The sequence below is a fragment of the Anomalospiza imberbis genome, chromosome 5, assembly GCF_031753505.1.
Source record: "Anomalospiza imberbis isolate Cuckoo-Finch-1a 21T00152 chromosome 5, ASM3175350v1, whole genome shotgun sequence".
Taxonomy (NCBI): domain Eukaryota; kingdom Metazoa; phylum Chordata; class Aves; order Passeriformes; family Viduidae; genus Anomalospiza; species Anomalospiza imberbis.
The window spans coordinates 26,132,479-26,149,997 of record NC_089685.1 but is presented as its reverse complement, the minus strand read 5'-3'; the positions used below and the strand labels follow the sequence as shown (position 1 = coordinate 26,149,997).

The 17,519-nt window shown below is 39.3% G+C and overlaps 1 protein-coding gene across 1 annotated transcript in view; it reads left to right on the top strand.

The window, feature by feature from the left end:
- Nucleotides 1-2,189, top strand: part of ZNF277 (zinc finger protein 277) — a 41,594-nt gene extending 39,405 nt beyond the window's left edge. The window contains exons 11-12 of the mRNA XM_068189964.1: nt 831-1,005; nt 1,815-2,189. Of these exons, the coding sequence (XP_068046065.1) occupies nt 831-1,005; nt 1,815-2,007 (368 nt within the window). The 3' untranslated portion in view covers nt 2,008-2,189. The remainder of the gene's footprint in view (nt 1-830; nt 1,006-1,814) is intronic.
- Nucleotides 2,190-17,519: the final 15,330 nt, after the last annotated feature.

Here is a 17,519-nt window from a genome sequence, read left to right as displayed (position 1 = left end):
TTGATTGACCTAGGACTTCTTGTTGCAACTTTATCACTGCCCACCTGAAAAATCACTAACTGATAATTACTCATGATGGTAGGAAGGTTTCTCATCATACATTTACCCTGAGTCCCAAGGAGGCAGCAGACTTCCCCTAAAAGTGAGTCTGGTTGGCATTTTGGCCTTCGTTCCCTCCAGCAGGGAGCCATCTGTGACAATGACCTGTCTTTTTTTCTTTATGGGAGCAGCTTTTTTGCAGGGCATAGGCTTACTTAACCCGAGTGGCACCTCTGTGCTTGGTGAACCATTGTCCTTGTGACCCAACCCCACTGGGTTCCACTTGCAGGGGCTCTCACCTGTTACCCCTGGGGAGGCAAGGCAGTCACAGAGGAGACAGGTCTGCTGCACCAGAAAGGGACTTGTCACCACTGCCCCTGTCCCTTAAGTCACTGTGCTCAGGCAGGCAGAGGGAGGGCAGGGAATCCTCCAAACCAAGCATCCTGTCTACCTGCTGGGCCTGTCCCAGGGAAGCCAGGATACAGTGCCCATAGTCAGTCCCTCTCTCATTTCCCAATGTTCTTCAACCTACTTGCCTCCTCCTGAAGCTCTGTAACTAAGCCTAAAGACAGACTGAGAGGAAGGAAAATGTTTGCAGTTTTTGCACTAAAAGAAGGATTGGTTTCCCAGCAGCTAGGAATAAATACTTACTCAGTTAATTTGCTAAGATACAGAATGCAGGCAGTACTGTCTTCAGTAAACTCTCATCAATCCTTATGCTTAATCCAAGAAAGCATTTTTAAATTAAGACTTATGTTGCCCAAGTATTTGTTCACTATCATCTCTCCCAGGTATGAACTTCTATCAGCAAGTAAAGCTAGTGAATTTCATCAGAAGAGAAATCCATCATTGTCGTTGTTACAACTGCCAGGAGAAATTTGAATCCAAAGAAGGATTAATAAGTCATATGGAAGAGACCAAACACATTGCATTCCTGCCAGCCAGGTCTACATGGGATCAACCACAGTAAGGGCAAATACACTCCTTCCAGCATTTTTACTTTTACTCGATAATTTCTGTGAAACAGTAAGTTGAAAGTTCTGGGGTTTGCAAATACAACAGTGCCCTTAGCTCCCTAACTCTAGTGGCCCAGATAAAATAATAAATGGTCTCAGAACTACTCAGAATTAGAAATGTCTGTACAGTCTGAAGATAAAATGATACTGCTCTTCTAGTTGCATCCAGTTGCATCTAGTTGCAGTGTTCCTGTACATGGGATTTTCACTTTCAAGTCACTATCCTAGAGAAGTTTGTTCTAGTAAAATTGTTCTAGAACCAAGTCAAACCCCTTCTTTTGCATGGCTAATGTAGATATATGCATGATGTCTCCTAACTTTAGCATCAAAACAAGTTGGTCGTTTACACATAGTTTTTTCCATGGAAAATAGAGAGACAGTGTAACAAAACACTGGTTCAGACTCTAAGTAGGCTCTGTGGGTCCAGGAATTATGCTCTCTACCTGGTGGTAGAGCACAGGGAGTGTTCTAACTCAAACACCTCAGTCCAGCATTTGTTGAGGGACAAACATGGATCTGTAGTCTCTTTTGTAATATCATATGGTTGAAGAAATAGGAGGAAGGGCTCATCTGTTTTCAGCTCTTCTCTATGACTCTTCTACACTGTGCATACCTGCACTGTGCTGTTGATTTTTTGGGTGTGCTGTTTACTGTCATTCCAGACAACCAGACTTGCTCGTGTTTCCTTTTTAGAATTCTTGTCTCAGCCTCTCAAACAAAATGTGTGACTGTCTAATAATCATGTTTTGTTGCTTTCAGGTATTATTTTCCTACCTATGAAAATGATACACTCCTGTGTACACTGTCAGACAGTGAAGATGCAAAAGCTGAGGATCAAAGTGAAGAAGTGCCTGTTGTAAGCGAAGATATATCCAGTCTGAAAGCTCTCAAACAGAGCAGTGTTTTAAACCAGCTTCTGTGTAAAGAGAAAAAGAGTCAGGAGAAATTTTGACCTGGAAGTACACTGGCTGACCTTTAATGCTTTTTCTGCAAGACAAAAAAAAAAAAAAAAAAAAAAAAAAAAAAAAAAAAAGAAATTATTTCAGTACTTCTGGAATATAGTTAAAGTCACAAATGTTATCATCATGGGACAAATATTAAAAAGTGAATGCTGAATAAAAATTTAAGTGTTAACTTTGTTGGTATATCTTCCTTTAAATTTTAGCTTCATTTTAAAATTGAATGTTCAATTTTCTGCTAGGATCTTCAAATACCCTTTGTGCATTAGTGTTATTTACAAATTTTCTTATCTTTTTTTAATTTTTCCTGAATTAATCAGAATATGAGTTCTATTTTAAGACCACCTTGTGAAAGGTGAGAACAACTGAGACAATGTTTAAAGCCAGTGAGGAAATCTTCTGTGTGTTATTGCTGTTAGAGAGCAGACAGAAAATGTAATTCTTGATGTGGTGTGTGAAGGAAATCTTTCTCATTTTTACCTTAGAACTTTTGGAAAATAAAAATAAATCTGTATATCTCTATCATTAATCATCAGTATTTAAAACATATGGTGTCTATTCTCAAAACTAGCTCAGAAACATCAGTAAAGCTCTGCCTGCCCCATGAATATCTGACTCCATGAAAAGTTGCCAATCTAAAGTCTAATTATTATAGGAATAATTGCAATATTGGTTGCATCAAAAATCCAAATAATTTGAAGTAGATTTCTTGTATGGTTATGAACTGAGATGTTAAAGAATGACTTGGGGAATTGCAGACACATAATCCAAATGAAATCCTAAAAATGTCAAGTCCAGAAAAGCTGCCATATTTCCTTTTCAAGTTCTCAAAGTGGCAGAAGGTCTTCAGCAAGTCCAGAAAGAATCTCAATCTTGATAGAGTAAAGCTGCTCAGAGCATAGGTCGTGCTAGGATGAGCCAAACTAAGAATTCCTGAAATGTTAAATAGTTCCAGAATTCAGGTTTAGCTTTCTACAATATGTATAACCTCTCTCTAAAGTTTTAGTACATTCTTTTTCTTTATTCAGGTCAGTGTTAGAGCACTGGCTGAAAGAATTGAAGTCTTGGCTCAGTGCCCTTCCTTGCCTGAGAAGATTCAAAGCTGCAGCTTTGCCTTTGCACAGCCCTCATTACCTGAAATTCCTTGCTATCGATAAGAGTTGTTGTTTGTCTTTATACGGTGATTGTGAATTATAAAGCAGTCCCTGGGAGCAGGGGCTAAAGTGCAAATCTTTAGCCATGTTCTGCTAAGCTTCGCTGTCCCACCTAATTCACCCTGCAATCTTATCTGCATCAGTTTCTTTTAATTTGCATTGAACTGGTTTTCTCCTGCCATCACATGTCACCCTCTAGCACCTCTCTTTGCTTTCTCTTTCATATTTTTCTTTGGCCTGGGTGCTCTGGAAATAAGGTAGACCAACAGGATACTGAAAATGCACTGAGTAAGATAGATCAGACACATAACTGCAGAGTGAAACAGAGGCAGAAGCAGTATCTGACTTGTCAAGAGGAAATGGGATAGAAGAAGTGCAGCAGATGCTGAGAATACAGACAGAAAAAGGGGACAGTTGTAGTCATACGTTTGCATTGGTACAAAAATCTAGGAGGAGCAAGCACAAGCCCAATATTTTTGAACTAAAATGTCCTGACCATCTTAAATAAGCTACAATTTGTACTTCTTGCATTTGTAAAATTCTTAATTTCATACAGCAATTGCAATGGCTGTTGCTGCTTTTTTTTGCCCCCTAATTTTCTCCAGGCAGTTATTTTCTTCCTAACTTAGAAATTGATTTCAGTCTTTGCTTTTTAGTCAGATTCTTAGCTGAGGGAATAAGAGTTAATGGGGCTTGCATTAGTGATGTGTGTTGAGCAGTGGAAAAAATCAGCAAAAGAACTATGGCAGCAGCACACAAATGAGTTTTATGGCAAGCCCATCTCAGGAGGGCACTTTAAGGGAAACATAAAATTTTCCTGATACATAATAAAGTGAAATTGCAAAACATTTCCTAATCATAAGGAATGTGATGCTGAGTCATTCAAATCCCTACAAAATGAAAACAATATGAAATGACTGCTGTTCTGGTTCTAAGAGAAATTTGAAAAGGCAATGTTTCCATGCAGTGTTAAGAGACTATCTAAAGAGAAATTGTATAAATACCACAGATTGGTTGTCTATTTTGAGTAAAGAGAAAAAGGGACTTAGGAAGAACAGTGTATAACTGTTCACTGGAAATAGCAGGAACATGAGGAATCAGACTAGGGTTGAGCTTGTTACTTCACTTATGAACAGGCAACAAAGTAGATTTAAGTCTTTTGTAGGATCACAGAGAGGGTTGGTTATGGTTTCTAGAGTAAAAATCAAGCATTTTCATTTAGCACAATGATGCTTGTCATTTTGCTGGAGATACTTATTTCTTCATATAATGCTCACAATTTTCCCTAGGCATTCTTGTCTTCTTATCTGTTTTAAAACTAAAGCTATTTTTTGTCACAAATAGAGGACACAGTAATGACTGCATACAGTTATTAGGGGCAAATATGGTCTTCTAAAAAAATACTATTTTTGGAAGCATTGCAACAAAAATAATATAATAATGCCATAATTCTTGGAGTGGACAGAGTTCCAGCTGTCCACTGGATCCAGAGATCCAGAGTCAGATCAGGAGAATGAGTACTTCTAATTGGTATGAAAAAATCTATACTAGTTTAACTCCAGTGAACATTTCTTACAGTAATTTTTCTCAGCCTAGAGCTGGATTCCTTATACACATTCACTTTTCTGTGTCTAAAGCCAAATTTAGAAGGACCTGGGTTAAAGGAAGAAAAATGCTTGGGTCCAGGTGAATGATAATCCTTCCTGCGCTTTTTACAAGTATGTTAATTATGTCTTTGATGCTTCTCCACACTCAGTTTAGTGTGACAAGTCTGTGGAGACTTAATCTGACTTAAGGAGTTAATGGTTGTTGGCTTCCATTTAAGACACTGTTTTCTGTTTCTGTCTACATTTGCCTGGCGTACTGTGAGAGCTGTCAGTGTCTTCTCTTAGCTGGCTAAATGGTGCCTGATGAGAGAAACACCAGACTAAGTCTCTGAAAAGTCTCTCTGCTGTTGTCCTTTCTCAGTGTCATTGCTGCCTCTGAATTCCAGTCAGATCTCTGCTAGCAAGTGAAGTGTTTGTTACAGTCTCTCTCTCTTCTTCTTCCATTTAATGGTGTTTGACCTAAATCTGAACTTTGAGTGGAAGTAAACAAGATTGCCAGTGTTCATTCTCAAATTCAAGTCCACAGCAGATAGTGGACATAGGCCTTGTCATCATCTACTGTCTACTGCCAGTGAGCAGCAGCAAATTTCCTTGCTTTTCTCATGACTTCATGCTGTATTAAGTGGTCTTGCATTATTTGCATTTTATTTAGATATATACAGAGGCCAAAGAGAATCAAAGATCCCTGGAGAAAAGCTGTATTTGACATTGGCAGCATGAAAAATACTTTGTTTCCCCAGGAGGTTTTGCTAAGTCAGGATACTTTCTGAAGCTTAGTTACAATGCAACAAGTGAAGCATCTGTTGGTCAAATTATGCCTTCATCTATTTCTGCCAGGTATGTCAAACTTGGTTAGGTAACAATTGTCACATGCAAGAGGTGATTTGTAGCCCTAGAAGGAATTACTGCTTCCATGCAGTAGTCATTGAAAATCAGCTGCTGTAGAAATACATGCAGCAGTGGTTGCATGTAAAATTAATCCCTTTTTTATGAGGAGTCAATGAGCTGTTCTTCCAAGTGCAGTTTTTTTCCTTTCTGTAGGAATTTTTCTCCTACTAAGCTGTGCTCAATTTGACTTCTTCCACCAGGAAGAAATTTTTAGTTGCTTCTTGAATTGGATTTTACATCTTTTGCCAAACTCTTGCTCATGAAGATGCAGACAAAGTAACTATTTTAGTGATTAACAGGTAACCATTTAGTTGAATTCACATTTGATATTTTACATCCCTGATAAATTCACTCTCTCCCTAAGAAGAGCTGGGAAATTAAGGATATTTACAACTAAAAATACATCAGTTGTTTTTGCATAAATTTAGATAGAAGTGTTTTTCTTCCACAAATGTACCTTCGAACACAATTCTATCTGGTTTACGATCTTGAGACTGAAAAGCTGGCTACATGTAGATTACATATGGATCTAATGTCTAGCCTTCATTATAATCAATAAATGTAGTCTGTGGATCCTAGAGTCATTCAGCTCACCCTAAAGAAGTGGCAGTGACAGATTTCTAGTGTTACTGCTAGAACGCTGATATGCTGCAATTGTAATTCTCAGTATAAACAAATGCTTAAAAAAATCACATTCTGATGGTGTCATGCAACGCATTTGTCTGTCACATCACATCTCATGAGTGTGTAGTGAAATCCCTCAGAATAACTCAGGTAGAATTGGTATCACCTCCAGCCACAGCTTCATTGAATGTCAGGAGATTTACTTTTTATTTCTATGCTTTCTGGAAATATCAGAACAATCTAGGAATAAATAATGCAGGAATTGCTAATTGCTCATTAGGGAGTCTGTCTTTGTAACCTGCCTGCACAGGTTTGCAGAGCCAAGCACTGCTTTAACCTTTAGGTGGTTTTACATTTAGGTTTCCAGTTGTACTGAGGTCATTTTGTTACTTTCTGATGTGTATCTGTGTCTTCACACCACTTATGGAAATATTGCTATGGATCTTCACAAATATTTGACCTGTTGCAATAAACTGGTTTTTGTTAGAATCTAGGTAAAATAAAGAGCAGATAAGCAAGGATGGAGCTTACCATTTGTGAAGAAGGATCATGAACATGTGACAATGTATTTTTACAAACAGTGATTTGCCATGCATTCTTCGACAAATATTGTTACTTCCCTCTGCCTCAGTTTCCTAAACAGCAAGACTGTGATTATATGATAACAACTACTAGGAAGAAAACCACACATGGAAGATAGGATTCTAATGTATGCATGCAGCTTATCTGCATTAGTTGAGCTTTCAAATTTGAAATATTTAGTTCAGAAGGTGACTAGATCACAGTCAAAAGGTTTACTCAGAAGAAGAAGAAACTTAATATTGCAATTACATTCCCATAAGGAAACAAATGTTGAACATTTTGAAAATTACGTTTTTTAAAAGAAGGGTTAACTTCCAAATCAGATTTTCAGAATATTTCTGATTTGCCTTCAATTGAGGTTTTCAAGTAGAGTGCATATATTGTAGAAGATCCTCTGCTTTTAGTCATGTTACAGATCTTCCAAGTGTTCAGTGGCATACTAAGGAAAGTTGTTTTCCTGTAAGAAAAAAATTACTCCATAGCGTAGAGTACTGATGGTTGGCATAGATGAGAGATGTCCATGCTAGTCTGATCTAGCCTTAAAAGGGATAAACCCATGAGTTTGCTGAGATTAAAGAAAGAAAATATATTGCAAAATGCTGTGCATCCCTTAATTCATTTAATTGATCCATTGCTTTACAAACAGTCTCTATTTTAAATCCTAGCTCTTTAAGAAGGTTTCAAGTGAAGGTTTAATATTTTTCTCAAAAAGTATACACATAAGGTAGGTAAGATTTCTCAGATTCACTTGAGCTTGTGCCTTGCCTTTCCTTCAGTGTAGGAAAGTCTCTGATTAAGACAGGACTTCTTTTCAGTATTAGAGCTGATACTTGGATATTTTCTTCTCAAAAGTTGCTGCAATGGTACTTTTGTTCATATTGTCATCTTTACCAGAGGGTCGAATTTTTTAATTTGCCTTGAGCTACTCAGACAAACAGTAACATTTCAAGCAATCTGTGAAAGGACTGATGTGGGGTCTCTGCTTCAATGCAACAGTGTGGACCATTTTCCCACTGATGCTGGATTGTCCCTAGGGATCTTTAAAGATGAAGGAGATGTGGTTCCTTCTGCCTCCTAGACTTTGGTGACACTGGGAAAGTTGTTTAAATGCCCCTAATGACTTATTTGAAACCAGTTATGTAGGATTTCAGTCAATATCTAAAATGAAAGTTAGCATCTTGTCAAGCAAAGATTTCCTGCTGTTTAGATTTGTTTCTGGTTGGAAAAAAAACCCCAACATTCCATAATATATGTGACAATGTTTATCTACTAAATTTTTGGGGCTTTATGCTGATTAAAAATAGTACAGTTCTAAAGTCTGCCCTCTCTTGTTTCTACTGTTATTCCTCATCTCTTCCTCTGCCACCATCCCTTCCATTACCACTGGCCACTTCCCACTCGTCAGTCAAGTTTACCTTGCAGTCTTTCATCTGAAAGCTAGACTAAATCTTATTCCAATATAATTCCAAGCTAAGGATTTAGTAGAGCTTCATACATGTGCAGAATGCCTCCTGTGCAGAATGCCTCCTCTGCAGACTAAGGGCTTTGCAGAGGCAGGGGAAGGTAGACAGGTTAAATGTTTTGACGTTCTCTAGTCACGAAGTAAAAGGCAAGAACATGTTTTCTGCATGTACATGGGATAATCTGTGTAAAAAGCAGCAGTTAACCCTACTTGTCTTGCAAAAGGGCTTTTATTAAATCAATAATGATAAAATATGTACTAATCTATTGGACATAATATTTGAGCATAATATAAACAGATGACTGGTGTCGTCTGTTGTGCAGGCTGTAAATTGATGCTCTGGTAAGAGCATAATCTACAAATAGTAAAAGAAATCTGGATTTTAGGGGTTTTTTTTCCAATTTCAAAGAATCAAATAGTATTTTATGTCTTCCTTTGAGGCTATATCAATTCAAGAGATTTGAACTTTTTGTCCAGGTATTTAGGGTAAACACTGCTTGCCCCTCTTAGATAGCAATTGAAGTGGTCCTTGATGAGACACATGGTGATAAGGCAGCCATCTGTTTAAAAAGGGGTTCAATAAATCTCATTTTCAGTGACTGAATTAAAATACCCTTTACCTTTAGCTCCTTTACTTTTTTATTAATTATTTTTCATTTACTTTATTTTTTATCACATTATGTGGAATACAGGAGGCTTAGAACCTGGAAATAGAAATTTAAGAAAAGGCAGAAGCCAGGTAATAGTGGTGCAGCTTGAGATGCAGGATTTCCAAAAATGCCAAAGGCATGCCAATAAATGCAATTTTTGCAGAATAATCATAAATTTTGCAAAAATCTGAGTTTTGTTTTCTGAAGTTAAACTTTAATTCTCAGGAACATGAGACATTGAAAATACTTAGCACACAGAAATTATTACAAGGCCTATTTAGGAAGTAAATGTAGCTTCTTTACACTTGAATACCAAGGAATAGACAGACCACCAGAAGTAAAGCCTCCCAGACCTCATGAATTCTTCCTAGAAATTTTCCTTCCCTTCCCACCCTCCTATTAGTCCTGATGTCTGAAATCTTTGAAGATTTTGAGGGCCCTTGGTTTCCCATGGTTTAAATGGGAGTTGCCAGGAGTAGCTTTCACATTCAGTCACCCAATGTATTCACTCCCTCTGCAGACTGCTGCAGCCAGGAACTGCAATATGTCACACTATAAGATATTTTTCTAGGGACCAGCGCCTGTTTTTATGACAAAGAGCCACACAAGTGCTTGCAAAGACACCAAGGAAGGCAAAGACACTAATTTTCTCCCCTCCCATTTTCAGCAGGTGAGTGACACCACTTCTGTCTTGTTCTGCAGCCAACTGGCAACTTGCCTTGTCCAAAATACACCTTTTCCTGTGGTGGTGGAAGGCAATGACTTCCCCATCATCCAAGGACAGCCAGAAGAATGAGAAACCCTCCTGATTTTTTCTTCCAAGAGCACACTGTTTATATTCACCCTTCTCTGTTTTGAGGCAGAACACACATTTTTATCCCTGCCTTATCAGGTGGTGTAGGAGGTTGCAGGCAGATGGTTCACTGTCAGGCTCCAGATTTCTTTTATCCCTCCTTTCTCTTGAGGGCAAGAGCTAATATGCCAGCTAAAAACACAACTAGAGCACTACTTACTGATAATATTTTGCCCAATGACTGCTGATGTGGAAGTTCATACATATGCACAGATTATTTTCAATGAAATCTCTGAATTTCATGGTTATAGCCAAGTAAGGTTTTTTGGGCGCTTTAAAACTGAGCTAAGCAAGGTTCAAATTATTGGGTTTTACTCCAGTGACTATTTGTCTAGATTTTATGCTATTCTCTGAAGCAGGAATTGTCCCTCCAGGCTGATTGCCCTCAGCATGGGGGTTTAGACTTGTGCCTGTTTTGGTGCCACATTCTTCTTGCATCTCTTTTGTGGCAAAACATACATGAGACTTGAAAATGTTTAAGATGTGTCTGCCTGTGCAAAAAATGCTTTAAACATTTTTAGGCAGAGGAAGGTTGCCAGACCAAGTCCCCACTGCCTGCACATCTGTACTAACTAGGTTCTTACATAGCAATTCCTCCCACAGCATGAAAGCAAGCAATGAACACATTTCAATAATTTAAAACCAGATGAAAACAACCTCCAGGGACGACTGTGAGCTCCATATCTCACCTAGATGGAATTTCTGCAGCCCTCATACAGGTAACTATACGCTAGAGACTGTGGATGCAAACATCTTTTCTGCTGGCTGCCTTTGCTGACTGGTTTGGGCTTTGTTTTAGTGTGCTTGTCACTATGGACTGGGCAGGGAATGCAGGTGGCAGCTGGGGGTTCTGTATTTTGTGGCAAGGGCAGGTACTTAAGAGTTACTACACAGCATCTGAGCTGCTCGTAAGGGCCCCCGCAGCCCCCACACGTGAGCAGAGAGCAAGAAGGGTATGCCAGCGCAGAGACGCTGCGGCACAGCTCAGTGACCAGGGCTCATCACCTCAGGGCTTTGGTTCTCTGGGCCACTACACAGTGAGTTAATAAGCCTCAGTCTGGGGCAAAAGTAAAAAGCACACAACTGCCACAAGTTTGCCATTATTGGATTAACAAGCTGCAGAGGTACCTCCTGTCCTTTCCTGTGTAGCATTACTGTTGTTACTTGAAATTGGTTTTGTCACCAGTGACAGATTGCAAACTGCCTCACCTTTAGAAAGTTGACTGCTTTAGGCTCTGTATCCATTACTGTCACTTAACACATTGAGAGAAATGTAGAAACATCTGCTTCCATGTAACATGCTACAAACTTCCTATGAAAAAATCAGATGTGATGTTTTGACAGCAAATATTGCTTAGCATGCAAGGCAAGTTCTACCTGAGATAGGCAAAACTACTGTCACTGAGTAGAAAACTTGATATGTGCCAGCTTCCTGGGCTGACAGGAATAGTACAGAGCAGGAATATTCAGCCCTGTTTGTTCAGGAAGCACAGACGCCTTAGAAACTTGTGGCACGCACAGAGTCACACATGAAGGATACGTATTTGCTTTTCTCAGTCATTTTGGAAGCAGCCACTGGAGCACCTGGTTGGAAAGCACAGACAGAACTCTCAGAAGAAATGAAAGGACTAAGTGTGTCCCAGTTTCTGGTTAATGAGAATTAGCGGGTTTTGTGCAAAAATACGTTCAGTCGTATAAAAGTTACTCATAGACTACAATAGGTAAATGGCAGAGCTGAAAGGACGGGAAGAGCTGTGGGGCTGGAACCCCTGTAGCCAGCTTTGCAGTGCTTCATCTCACCATTCTTGCTGCATTGCTTTTTTTAATGAAGTAAATGTTCATAGAGACACCTATCTGGGTCACTGATCTCAAATCATTCTGCAAGCACTTCAGCCCAGTAATACTAACGAAGAACTCAAATTATTTGAACCACTGATACATCTGATTATCTTCAGATGTATCATTATTTTCTGTGCATTATTGATTGTCTCTTTTGCTTGTTTGCTCAAAGGGAGTTAAATTGCATTCAGGAGCTTAAAGTTTGTAACATCTGACAGTTGATCTGGAGGTACTTCCTGGCTTCCAGGAGATTAATTTCAGAATGTTAAACATGTGCATATTCACTGGTTTTCAGTGATCTGCTAACATCCAGGAGGTAAGAACCACCAGGAATCTGAACTGCAGACAACACATGCAGAGAGAGTATGTAGGGGTTCACCACAAGTGTAGGCTTACTGGGGAGGTGTTTAGAACTTGTGTCCTTGGCCCTGCTCCCTTTATTGTCTAGCATTTCTATATTTTGTAATTAATTTCCTGGGAATAAATTCTAGTCTCTCTGACTATCCAAAAGATATTCGTCAGGAAATCAGTTTGAGGATTTGAGAATGCTTTTAGCAAATATCTGTATTTGTACTCAGAGTAGAAAATCAAGCACATACATTAGTATCTGCTGGTAGTTCTTATTCCTTCAACAGCCTCATGGAACACTCAGCTCATTTTTGTGAGGACACATGTCAGACAATCTCTCTCCAACTTGCTTGAGTGCAATGCAATTTAACGCAGGTCAGGCAATCTAAGAAGAGCATACAAGGCCAAACAGCTGCATTTGCTCTTCTGGGAAATTGAAGGGAATTGAAGATTTCTCATTATATTTGTGCCTTTGTATTAGAAAGGCAGTTTATTCCAGCCTCAGAAGTTTGCTACCCAAAACTTCTGTGTTAGCACTAGGCTTTTTTTAGTGAAAGACTGCGGGGGGAAGAAAGGACGACAGAAATGGGGTTGCATTAGATAAAACTGCAAACAGAAGGGCAAAAGCAGCCTAATACAATGTTACTTTCTAACATTGTAGTCTTTTCTGGACAGTTTACAGAAAGATGCTGGACTTCAGTCCCCCATCCGCTGTAGTATCTTCATTTATCAGTATGACTGTATTTCCTGCATTGTAACAATTTGCCAAGAAAGTTGTCTTGCACAGCAAATTTTGAGAGTTTCAAAAATACAAAATCTATTTATCAGTCTAATCTACTAGCTTTTTTGGTATAAACAGTGTTCAGCCATCTCTTTTAATACAAAGAAGCTTATCTGATCCTAATCAGGTTTTCCATATGTACAACTTGGCCAGTATTTTATATCAAAGGATAAATTAGCAAACAAACATAAAGAGAAAAAATAAGTTCTCTTATCTAGAGAACTCACTGAATGTATTTCACATGTTGGAAAAGAAGATTAGTGATAGCCTTTTGTTCTACAATTGAAGAAGAAAAAGATGAATTTATTTATAGGACTGTTTGCTTATGAAAAAAGTATTTAGGGGACTACTACATTAAAGAAAAAAAGCCATTTTCTTCTATTTGTTTTGCATATTACCTCCTGGCTAATTTTTTTTTTTTTTTTTGGACAAGTGTCCTGTGATTCCATGTCAATGCTCTTTGTCCCACAGTGATAAGCACCCCCATATGCTAAAGAGTTCTGTCGTGGTGCCATGTTCTTAAGGAAAAGACAGGATTTCTGGAGACCACAGCTCAGAAGTGCCCTGTGGGTATAAGCAGTGATTCCCCAGACTTAGTCTGGGTGGGATGACTGTTTAATGATTCATTAGGCTCTCACTAAAAAATATTTGGAAGTTTTGCTGTTCTATTTACCAGTACAAACAACATTACTACATTCTTGCCCTTCCTTCCCTTTCCTTCTTTCCTCTTGCATCTTAATCCTATTTAAGTCCTGGGCTCTGAGCATAAGAAATACATCCATGTGTATTTGCAGAGTTCCAAATTATCACAAGCACCTTTTCTGCTTTGACTTAGGTCTGGTGTAATATAAAAAAATTATAATAACATTAGATCGCAACTCCTTCTTTCAAGCATCGGGTAGGTGTGTTCTTTCATCCTCCATGGGCAGTTATCATCAATTTATACTTAGTCTCAGCTACTTCACTGTAGAATTCTATGTAGTTTTCCTGCTGGCATGTAAATAATTCTGTCTTAATTCTCTCAGAAACCACATCCTTCTCTCTCTGAAGTACTTCATTAATGTATTGCCCTCATGTTTTCTAAGATAGCCCAATTCTACACTCTTGTGCTCAGAAGTTGTTGGATTCTCCTAAAGCAGAGACTTGAGGGTAGCCTAACTGTAACATGAAAGTCTAACTCCTTGCTGGAGTCAAGTGTAAACCTATGCCCTTGTAGGGAAAGTTTTCTCCAGAATAACTTGGAAGTCAATAAGGCACCTGTCATTAAGGCTGTTAATTGGAGAGGGAGGCAAGCACTCTTCCCACAGTTTCCAGCACTCATGCTTGGGTGCACCTAAGAGTTGAGGCAGCAATGCTGGTTGTGAGGATGAAAAGCATTTCTAAGCATTACACTGCATTTCTTCAGCTCTTTGAATTAAATATGCTAAAATACTCAAATATAGTGACAGTAGAGCAATGTACACCATAGGTATATGGTAATAAGATTTGGGCAAGAGGGAAAGACACTGTGCACTATCATGTGAGAATCCTAGGCACACCTTCAGAATCAGGTGGAACCTGCTCTCCATCTTTGCTCACTGTGTGTCTGCTTGCAGTGATTGTTTTAGGATATTATCCTGAAAACCTTTTTCTATTTCCAATACACATTCATTTGCATTCACATGGGATAATACTCTGCAGTTGTTACTAACTAGATGCTGAATAGCCTCTTCCAAATAGAGGTATTGCTCAACAGGAGCAGAGGAATTTGAATGAAAACCCATAGTTACCCAGTGGGAATGAGGAATCATTTCTAATCTTCTCTCTGCCATTTCTATAGGTCATTGAAATACATGGGGTCTTATATGAATCTTCCATTATCTGTGGAGGAAAAATCCTTGCTACTTTATAATAATTGTGCTATTCTGCAAGGAGAACTGTGAAACCATGGCTATATTTTTAGGGTCTTTAGCCAAACATTTTTTTTCTGTCTTGACTTGGGTCTGCTTTGAGTTTAATTTGGAAACCTTTCCAACTTAAAACACATGGGAGTACATCTCTAGCGTGAGGCAGTTCAGTAGAGAAATACCACGTCACCTCCACATAAGAGCTTTTGGGTATGCTATTATACTTTGCAGACAATACTCAAGCTGTGCCAATTGTTTCATGGTGCCTGCATGTCACAAAAAATGTGCATATTAAAACTGGGACAGCCATTAAAAGATGTCTGTGCTAGGGAAAGGCCAAGGTAAGGTCTGCTAGAAGTTTGTGCTGACTAAACATCCTTGCTTTAAATCTTCACTCACAGTAAGAGAGTGTGAAAGGGCCATTCCAGAAATACAGCCTCTGATCTCTGCCTACAGACAGGGAGGTAGAGGTTAAACCCTAACTTGTCAAGTCCTTTTTTAAGAATCATTCATATACTAATCCCATTGAGCAGTCTGCTATGGTTGGAGACACAAAATGATCCCCAGACATGAGCAAAAGCCCTGATAACTGCCCAGGGCTGCACTCAAAAGTTCATGTACAACAGCAGGGCTCAGTTAAATCCTCAGTTACTGTGAATGCCCTGAAAATCTGGCATTTCCAGCTATCAGACATGCAAGTTAGGGGCTCTGCACTTTTGCAGACTGCTGTTTTGCAAATCAGGCTCTACAAGGCTAGAAGTAAGTCAGGAAAACAAGTGATGCAAGGGGCAGCCTGGCTGACTGCTTGTGAAACCCTTCTGTTGGAAACAGGCTCCATGCCAGCTTCTTCTTTTCTATGATGTTTCCCTTTCAGGTTTGAGTCCACTGTCTACCTCTGCCTCTTTTGAAGATTTTTTTTTTTCCTTTGAACATTGCATGCTTGCTTCACGGGGAAGCAGAGCCATGGGAGCACCAGAAAAAAAGAAAACCAAAAAACATTTGTAGCTTGAGAATCCAGACTTCAGGCCTCTTACTTCATTTGCTTTTGGATCTTCACAAATATTCAAACTCCTTACAACCTCCGTCCCTGCTGGCAGCAGTGGGTTTGCCAGTTCCCAGTTTCTTTAAGTGTTAGAGGTATTGTTAAGGCATATCTGGAAGAGAAGGCAATTACGTTGAAACCTATGTAGCAATTCAGACCTAATTTCCTTAAAAAGATGGAAAGACATTTTTTCTTTTTTCCTTAAAAAATAGGATCCCAGCTTGATAATGCCTAAAAAAACTCTGAAACACTTGCTGAGCTGGTTGAAATAGATAAGACTAAAATAGATTCTCTACAGGCAGTTACAGAAACTTGAATCTGAAATATTGATCAGGTAAACTGTTGGAAAAACATGGTGATGTACAGCCATGTTACACAGTCTAACCTTGCTCATTCATGCTCCAAGTCACAGCGCAAAACAGCCAGGTGCCCACATTAGTGTTAGAAGGAGGCACTTGTTTTGTTTGTTTAAATTAACTTTGTCATGACTCAGGCTGTACATCCACACCAGGAAGAGAAAAGGAAATCAAAATCTTTCTTAAGCTAATTCCCCCTCTGGAGAGCATCACACTGTGCCACTGGCCAGCCCAGACAGACCCACCTGCCACTGCCACCTGTCCCCAGCAGCTCTCTGCATCAGGTCATCCTCCTTGTAGCACCAAAGGTTGGGAACCTTTCCAGTCCCTGTCAGGGGCTTTTCCACACAGAGCACAAAAGGCCTTGTCCAAGGCTGTACCAAAGCCAAGCCTAGCTTTGTGTTTTCCTTTGTTTTCTCCAGTCTGACACTTCCCAGACTTCCCAGCCAGCACAGTGGAAGATGCACCATCTGAATTCGGTTGTCTGCAGCCACGGCTGTGTGCTAAGATGCTTGTGTTTTCAGACATCTAATGTTAAAAAAAGACTATACATCTTTAGTAGACTATACACCAAAAGTGTCTTTCTTTAGAATAAGTATGTATTTTGTAGCACTTTTTCAGGAGTTGAAAACTGCATGGAAAGTGGAAGATACTGCAACTGCCATGAGTGGTAGGTGCAAAACCAAGATTTCCCAACAAAGCAATCACAGGAAGTCATGTCTGGGGAAGAGCTTTGTGAAGATGAGGAGGAGAACATGGTCCTTCGTGGCCAAGCAGAGAACAACTGCCCAGCAGCTTCCTCAGTTCAAAGTTGAATCTCAGGACAAAGGTTGCTGACACAAGGCAGTGCATAAGGCAACCTGACCAAGGCACCAGAACTGAGGCTGCTGCAAACTTCTCTGTGTCATGGAGATCTCTGGGAATTTTGCAGCAAAAACACATGTACAGTCAAATAAAATAAACACATCATAACTACAGAGACTCAGAGAACTCAGATTTAGGTATGTTAAATCAAGTATTCTCAGGCTGCAACAAGGGAGAAGCTTGTCTCATCTCTGTTCCTTGGTACAAGCTTCAGAAGACAGGACAGTGATAACTGGTTTAAAACATGTCTGTGTGTCTGCAGAGGTGGTTTCAAATAATTTTCCCTTTGGGTGAACAATTACAAGACAGATCTAATAATCTGCTATGGTATCTTTAACAATCTAGTTCCTGTGTGTTCTGCCCTTTCAGGTGGTCCAGTTTCTTTGTAAAATTAGGTATTTTAACCCTGGTCATAGATGGGGTCATACAAACAACAGATCATGGTTTTCATGTCTGCAGCATAATTTCATTACCACTAGAATTACCATCAGAATAAACCAAAATACCATAATCTTTCTATTTCTCGGCTGACTCAAATATTACCTTATGCTGGAAAGGCCATTTGAGAA